Source organism: Xenopus laevis, chromosome 1L (assembly GCF_017654675.1).
Source record: "Xenopus laevis strain J_2021 chromosome 1L, Xenopus_laevis_v10.1, whole genome shotgun sequence".
NCBI lineage: Eukaryota > Metazoa > Chordata > Amphibia > Anura > Pipidae > Xenopus > Xenopus laevis.
The window spans coordinates 17,364,093-17,373,122 of NC_054371.1; the positions used below are offsets into that span (position 1 = coordinate 17,364,093).

At 41.0% G+C, this 9,030-nt stretch overlaps 2 gene segments (V, D, J or C); both read left to right on the forward strand.

Annotated features, from left to right (window-relative positions):
• Positions 1-780, forward strand: LOC121401943. The segment is given in 2 exon segments: positions 1-171; positions 274-780. Coding segments are annotated over 2 exon segments (363 nt in total).
• Positions 781-6,423: 5,643 nt separating this feature from the next.
• On the forward strand, positions 6,424-7,017 carry LOC121400509. The segment is given in 2 exon segments: positions 6,424-6,595; positions 6,698-7,017. Coding segments are annotated over 2 exon segments (375 nt in total).
• Positions 7,018-9,030: the final 2,013 nt, after the last annotated feature.

Sequence of the window (9,030 nt, forward strand, 5' to 3'; positions counted from 1 at the left end):
TGCTTTGCATACACAAAGTGTGTGGTGAGTTCCCTGTAGATATAAGATGCTATAAATGTTCTATTTCCTATGTGACGTCTCAGTGATCTGCACCTGACACTGCTCCTACTGTCAGTATGGGGAGATACTTACTGCTTGTCCTCTCCGCTCTCTTCTCTCTCTCTGTTCCAGGTAATTATATAGTATATACTACTTTCCCTGTGCTTTAACAATATATATTTTTACATTTGAAGCAATTATAATTACTTTATTATAATTTTCCCCAATCCTCAGGTTCCTATGGGCAGATTGTACTGACTCAGTCTCCAGATTATGTCTCTGTGTCACCAGGAGAAACTGTCACCCTCACATGTAAAGCCAGTAGCAGTGTTAGAGTCTATCTCCACTGGTACCAACAGAAATCAGGGCAGGTACCAAAGCTGCTGATCTATGAGGCAAGTACCCGACACACAGGGACCCCAGAGAGGATCAGCGGCAGTGGGTCTGGAACTGATTACTCTCTTACAATCAGCAGAATGGAAGCAGAAGATGCAGCAGATTATTACTGTCAGCAGAGTAGGAGCCTCCCTCTCACACAGTGATACAGAGCTGAACAAAAACCTCCCTGTTACTGTGCCAGTGAGTTATTTACATGATACTCTATAAAGCTACAGAGCATGACATGATATTCTCAATAGGGAAGACTTGGCACAAGCATAACTGAGCTTTATGCAAGGGTATTTGCTTTCTTCTTCTGACTCTTTCCAGCTTTCAAATTACCCCATCTAAAAACGAATGCTCTGTAATGCTACAAGTGTATTATTATTGGTACGCTTTAGTACTCATCTTTCTTTTCAGACCCTCCCCTGTCTATAATCATGTCTCTTATTCAAATCAATTCATGGTTGCTAGGGTAATTTGGACCCTAACAACCAGATTGCTGAAAATGCAAACTGGAGAGCTTCTGAATAAAAAGCTAAATAATACAAAAACTACAAATAATAAAAAATGAAAACCAATTGCAAATTGCCTCAGACTATCACTCTCTACATCATAATAAAAGTTAACTCAAAGTTGAACAACCCCTTTAACTACAGCACAAATGAATTAGAGGATAAAATAGCACATGCTATTTCCAGTCATTTGTGTCCAATAGAAGTAAGTATATATATATATATAGTAAGTATATACTGTATTCATGAACAACAGCTCATAACAACATTAATAAAGATAACAAGTTTTTTCAAACAAAATATTATAATATATAAATTGATAACAAAAAATACATACTGTATAAGCAAATACAATTCTTAAAGGAGAAGTAAAACCCTTATTAAAAAAACTCTACCCTACATGGACCCCCCTCCGTCCTCCCCCCCAGCCTAGCTGCTACCCTGGGCAAATGCAGGAAGTTAGTTCCGTATCGGAGCATGCGCAGTTGGAGCAGTCTTCGGGTTTTTGTCAACTTCGCATGCACCAAAAGTCACGAAAATTGCTGAAGCACCAGAAGAAGACTCGACGAAGACCAAAGAAGAAGATGGCACCCGTAAATTTTGGTGCCGTGAATCTGCACTGAGGGGTAAGTAAAAAGTTTGGGGCATTTGCCCGGGGTAGCAGATAGGCTGGGGGGGAGGAGAGAGGGGGTCTATGTAGGGTAGGGTTTTTATTTAATAATTGGTTTACTTCTCCTTTAATGCAAACAATGTGTGTTTTGAGAGTATTAGGAGCTTATCTGCCAGTATAAAAAGACGGAATGTTTCAATTGAACCTTGTAATAATATGTACAATTTTTACATAGTAACATAGTAGGTTAGGTTGAAAAAAGACACACGTCCATCAAGTTCAACTTTTAAGTCTATATATAACCTGCCTAACTGCCAGTTGATCCAGAGGAAGGCAAAAAAAACTATTTGAAGCCTCTCCAATTTGACCCAGAGGGGGAAAAATTCCTTCCTGACTCCAAAATGGCAATGGGACCAGTCCCTGGATCAACTTGTACTATGAGCTATCTCCCATAACCCTGTATTCCATCACTTTCTAAAACAAAAAACTAACTGTTGCATGGGAATGAAGAGACATGGTCTTTTGCTAGCATTTTCACCACTCCCTTCAATTACAGAATCTATTGGTGGTCAATGACTAAATAAATTAAGGGGAGCAGTAGCAGAACTACAACTCACTTGTGCTGTGTCACTAAAATAAACTAAAGGGTGCCAGAAGGTTCTTGAACAAAGCAAATAGCAACAGGCTTTATTTTCTTAAAGACTTGCAGGATTGATATTCTCAGAAATCCTTAGAGGCAGTGCAGAAACAATGTCAGTGCAGTCAAGTAAAGACAGCCCAATGTGACACCATGTGGAAATAGCTTGGGGAGTTCAAGGTTCACGTTCTAGGGTTTCATGCCTCATGTGATCATGGAGAAAATATATCCTGATTACCTTGGGGAGCAAGCAGAGCCTAGGGTAGAGCTATCCCTCCTGCTATTCATCATAATTGGAGCACAGGCTGCTCTTACTAACTAGATCTATCTATTACACTTTCCTAGAAAGTTCTATAACAGAAACTATCCTGTATCTGACTAAAGCCTCATTCACAGGGTCCCTGCTCCCTGGGGTCACTAGAAAGAAGGGTCCTCTAGGGCAAAACAATATACTGGGACCTTGTTGATCCTCAACTCCCTAGAAAACATCCAGCAGCAACTGAAGACTAATGAAGAAGGACCACCCCTAACCAAACACTATATTAAAGTGTGGCAGGAAGTGGTCATAAGACTAAGAGTAAATGATATAGATATGCTAATAAGTAGAACTAGATACACACTATAAGTCCAACCAGCAGTGTCTCACCACATCCAGCCCCACCAACCTCATGGGCAGAGCCATGTGAGAGGGCTCCTGTGTCCTTTATCCCCTATCTACCTGACTAGGTTACCTTACCAACCTGTGGCTTCATCAGATATGTACCCTCACTAAACTGCTTTCTGGGGCCTGGGCTGCAAGATTCAGTAGCCGGCTCCTGTGGCAAGCTGTGTGAATGAAACTGCAATAAACCACAAGCATTATGTTCTACAATTGCCCCCCTGCTTTCCCCACTGACTCATGCTGTGGATCAGTCCCCACAGGTGAAACCAATCAAATAAAAATCAAAATTGAATTGCTATTACTTGTACCCATCTCTGAAGGTACAGATCCACATGAGGGGGAATCATTGGAATTCACCCCTCAGGGTGGACACTGGACATATATGTATGTAGCACATTATTTAAACCCCCCCCCCACCCATCTGTATTTCAGTGATTTAGTAACAGCACTAACGTGTAGGATGGATAGTTACTAGCAAGAAATAAAGAATATGCTAACACTATATGAATGAAGTATAATGATAAATCCCAGTTGTATCGTAGTGACTAATTATGTGCCCAACACCCACGGGACCCATGGGTTCACCTATGGGTTACTCAGATGATTGCCAGGTATAGACACAATTGCTCCAGCCTCTATTTATAGCCCCACCCTCTTTTGTGACATCAGAGATGGGCAGGTGTATAAATATAGCTGTGGCACCGGGTCGGGTAGTGTTCAGATTGGGAGGAATCGCGTTAGGATTAGCGATGGGCGAATTTGTGCCGTTTCGCTTCGCCGGGAAATTCGCTAAACAGCGAAAAATTAGCGAAACGGCGCCGGCATCTCGTTTTTGACGCCGGCGCCCGTTTTTTCGACGCCGGCACCCGTTTTTTCGAAAAAAAAATTTTGACGCCGGCGAATTTTTTACGCAAATTTTCGCTGGCGTTTCGAGAATTTATTCGCTGGCGGCGAAACGCGCAAATTCGCCACGAATTCGCGCCTGGCAAATAAATTCGTCAATCACTAGTTAGGATCAGGTGCGGGTAGTATTTTTGTTTACGAGCACATAACTACTAGTAACGTTAAAATGTTTCATTACACATAAATCACCACTAGATGTCTCTATCTATTAGATTATGAGCTACAATAATCCATGCATATTACTTTTTCTGAATGCAGTGTAAAAAAGAAAAAACTATTTAGTTATATAAATCAATTTATTGCTGTGAATCTGCAAGCATTTTAGGAATCTAACCGATTATTTTATATAAGTTAATGGAAAAAATGTTGTGCATGCAGGTCACTGGATGAATCATGACAACATTCACATATAAAAGCATGTTTCATGCTCCATTGGGGTTCATTCTGGGAAAAGGAAAGGAGCCAAGTAAGACTGGATGGCAGTTCATTGTTCTTAGATTAAAAATAATACATTTGGGAATTAAAACATGGAATTCCCAATAGCATAACAGTTCCTGAAACATGGACATTCAGTGGCAATGACAATTGGAGTAGGAAAATTGTGGGGCCAATGTAGGGTCATGTAGGAGGTAAAAAGGTTCTCATAGGTGGGGATTATGAGTATTAAACAGTCCATAAAGTAAGAGGGTGTTGGATCTTTTATAGTTTGGGGGATACAAAACTCCATTCTGTGGGGAGGGAAATCATATTTTACCTGCCAGATACTGACTCCTTACCTTCTGTATATGGAGTAGGGGATCCATTTGTAATTGTTGAGGCTGAAGCAGTCCCCTAGGGACCCTCCTGAGTTTCTCACACACCCTCCACCCTATCTACAGAGACAGTAAGGAGTAAGGTTTCCATTAAGTCTATGGTTTTATAATATGCCCCCATTATCCAAGTACCCAAGGGATCTATTAGGCAGAACATGGGGTATAATATGATGGGATGGAAAATATTTTGCAAGGTTATTATGTCACAGAAGTCCCATTTGTATTAGACATAAGATTTTTTAAAAAAAAGAGGTTTCAAAAGACAGTTCTGCGGGACGCTGTAGTTTCTAGACTTGATTCTGGGGAGAACAGCTGACATTTGCTGTGACTTCAAACATGGAGCAGATCTTTGGGTTGGAAAATGTGATGAAAGGTATTCTGTAACAGTTCAGCTCTATGTTGCTCCTGCTGCTGTTTTAAAAAATTCATAAGGTGGTTTTGATGTGTTAAAAAAAAGGAGAAGGAAAGTGTAAATCACTGGGGACTGACAAATTTTAGGTGATTGTAATCACTTTCCTGATACCACAGGTGCTCCTTTGAGCAGAAAACATCACCGACCCAAGGTCGGTCTTCTTAGCAAGCAGCATCACTTTACTAGGATCTGACCCCTCTTTAAATGGGATAGAATGATTAAATGTATCCTGTTTTTGGGATGAAAAATGGAATGATAAATGGCTATGGCAGATTTGGTGAAAGGCAGAGAATAGAGTCTGTGTGCCATAACCAAGGTGGCTATTACCTCTCAGCACAGAAACAACCCTTAGATCTGTTTAATAGTGATAAACATGTGTATTCTGTATATAATCTCCAACACCAGTCAATGGCAATAGGCACTATATATCAGTAAAGCAGTTATTTGTAAGTTGCCTGCAGATACAGTATGGTGCAAAATAAGTGTCCAACCTATTGTCTTTAAACTAAACTGGTAAAATGTGCTCTGTAGAAACACATCTCACAAAGGTAGTGATGATTATACATGCAACCGTCTGTTAACACTCCATCAGTAAGCGTTGTCTGATTCATTGCATGCACAGTGCAAAGCACAGGCCATTGGATACAAGGAAACCCTGGAATTAAATCCAGACTAAAGGATGTGTTTACTGTATGTTGCACCTATACACACCACTGACTTGTAACTAATGGACCCCTAACATTTCTGGTTTTGGTGCCTAGCGCATTGGGACTGTTGGTTTTGGTCGTTTGCACTTTAAATGTAAAGCTCTGCATAACGTGCGGGAGCTATGTAAATAAATAAATGACTTTTAGAAATGATCCCTTAAACATTGCTTGTAGGATGGATGCAGAAATTTTAAGTTCAGCAATAACCGGGGTTTTGTTCTGTTTGGATTCTCTCACAAGATATAAAGGGGCTATACAGTTCCCTGGTGTAATACAGAAATGGTATGGGCCGAGCAGAATAGGCAAATGGCCTCATGGGATTGTGGAGGCAAAGGGGTTAATTAATAAGCGGGTCGGTTGTTTGGCTAGTTGATCACTGCAGGTGTAAGGTTATAAAAATCAGTGTCCAGCAGGTGCACATTCTCTTGGGACCTGCAACATCTGGAACACGTCCCCCCCCTCCCCAATGTTATAGTGTTATATAGAAATGTATTTGGTATTGTTGCTGCTATTTAGGTGGTAAATGTCACCCAATCAGGGTGGATAATGGTGATTGTAATGGTAGCGTCTAGTACGTGGTACGTGGTTATGAAATAACGGTTCAGTACGTTGAATTGATGCTTAAATTTTAATAATATGAAAAAGCCCTAAATAAAGAACATCAACCTTTCCTCCAGAAAATTGTGTGGGTCTGTTTATTTTTGGTATAGTATTGAAATCCCTCCTAGAATCCCATGTATCTGCTGCTGTTGCTTTGCATACACCAAGTGTGTGGTGAGTTCCCTGTAGATATAAGATGCTATAAATGTTCTATTTCCTATGTGACGTCTCAGTGATCTGCACCTGACACTGCTCCTACTGTCAGTATGGGGAGATACTTACTGCTTGTCCTCTCCACTCTCTTCTCTCTCTCTGTTCCAGGTAATTATATCATCACTCACACTGATTTTTCCCAATGTTGAAGAACTATATATGCTACTTGTCCATAGAATTACTTTATTGCTGATTTTTCTCAATCCTCAGGTTCCTATGGGCAGATTTTACTGACTCAGTCTCCAGATTATGTCTCTGTGTCACCAGGAGAAACTGTCACCCTCACATGTAAAGCCAGTAGCAATCTTGTGTTTAACTCTAAAAGCTATTTAGCCTGGTACCAACAGAAATCAGGGCAGGCACCAAAGCTGCTGATCTATTCGGCAAACACCCGACACACAGGGACCCCAGAGCGGATCAGTGGCAGTGGGTCTGGAACAGATTTCACTCTTACAATCAGCAGAATGGAAGCAGAAGATGCAGCAGCTTATTACTGTCAGCGGGGTCTATATCCCTCTTTCACACAGTGATACAGAGCTGAACAGAAACCTCCCTGTTACTGTGCCAGTGAGTTATTTACATGATACTCTATAAAGCTACAGAGCATGACATGATATTCTCAGTAGGGGAAGGTTTGATCTCTGTAGAATTGTCTGCAAGGTTATAGGTGCAGGCTATAGTAGTGTTGGGGTGTATTGTTAGAAAAGTTATGCACAGGGTCAAAATATCTTGGGAGGGGCCCGACACACACATCAGCCACTCCTCCCTGCCTGCTTGATTATGAACTTTTAAGATAGGAGAGTTGGGGATGGCTGATTTCTATGAAAAAGACTCCTTGGTCCAGGCCCTCCTGTCCCCTGGGCCCCCCATGCAGCTGTGGGGTCTGTTACACTAAGGGATCTGCACCTGTACTTGTATTACCTTCCCCCTTCTTCTGTATCTATGATACTTCTGCGATGATGGATGTGAGGAAACCTGAATCAGCATTTCACATATTCAATATCAAACGTAAACCAGTCTCCAGGTGATCTGACAAATTGGTGTCCAAGCTTCTAATAAAAGATCAATATGTGTCTGAAAGTCATTGGGAAACACTGAGGATGGAAATTCAAAGAAAAGATCTTGTGGATAAAACATAGGTTATAGAAAGATGCCCTACAAGCCAGTGGCTTCTCAGGGAAGAGTTATAGATGGCGTCTGTCATTAATTCTGTCTACTATCTTAATAGCCTTTGGCCACAAATCTGCAAATAAGAAGTTGAAATAGTTTATTTGCGTAAACAGTGTTAATTTGGTTCCAGTCACTACATGGAGTTGTTAGTTAGGGGATCCCCCTACTGAGGTTCTTGAGCAGGTTCTCCTCAGTGGCAATTAGTGGGGATGGCCTTAGAGACAGAGGCTATATAGTTACATAGTTATATTGTTACATAGTTACATAATTAAATTGGGTTGAAAAAAGACAAAGTCCATCAAGTTCAACCCCTCCAAATCCATACACACACCCCTCCCTACTTTCGCATACATGATATATGCCCATATCTATACTAACTATAGAGTTTAATATCACAATAGCCTTTGATATTATGTCTGTCCAAGAAGACAGGAGAACACTGTGCCACTTACTCTTTGGCTGATGTGAGAACTGAATGACGACAAAGAACATGAGGTTCACCATCTTAGTAAGGTCCCTGAAGGAATTAATAGTTAGGAGATGATTTGTTATATTTGTGGAGCTCACTGTAGGCGATGAGAGATAGTGGTAAGCCAGTTAGTTAATCACCTGAGGCTCCAGTAAGGAGTAAAGAAGGGCCCAGTGTGGTACCAAGCCAGACAGGGACCCAGAAAAAGAGAAAACTAAGTAAAGTAGGGTCAAGCAAGGCTGACACCCAGTGCCTAACTATAGAGGAAACAGACCCTGCAGTCTAACAAGAAAAAACACCCTCCTCAGCCACTCCCTTACCTGTGGGAGCAAGTTGCAACAGGGCGGAAAGTGGGCAGGAGGGTTGGACGAATGGGGATCGCCGGGCCATTCTGAAGATTTTTTTGCAGGGGAGCCAGATGCACTAGTTACTCCACTGCTGACACCAGTGCCCAGAGTGAGTATAGGCAGGCCTAGATTTGTGGAAAGGCCACAAGGCCCAGGCTTAGGGTGGCAGGATTTTAGGGGGCGGCATGTAACCCAACCACACCCACATTGGTTGAAAAACAGTGGGGATGTGCAAGAGATACAATAGTTTTTTTTACATTTTCTGAGTATAGGAGCAATTTTTACATTTTTTTTTATTGTAATAGCCATTTTTACATTTTCTGAGTATAAGAGCAAGTCCCTGACCTGAATTGTAACAATTTAAGATAAGTGGTCTCTTGCGAGAACTGAGAGCTGCAGCTTTAAGTCAACTTTTAGCATGTTATAGAATGTCTAATTCCAAGAAACTTTTCATTTGGATATCATTATTTATTTTTTAAATTAAATACTGTGCAGAGATTAATGAAATATATATATTGGCTGCATAGTCACAGGGTTTAAAATCAATTACATAGAAT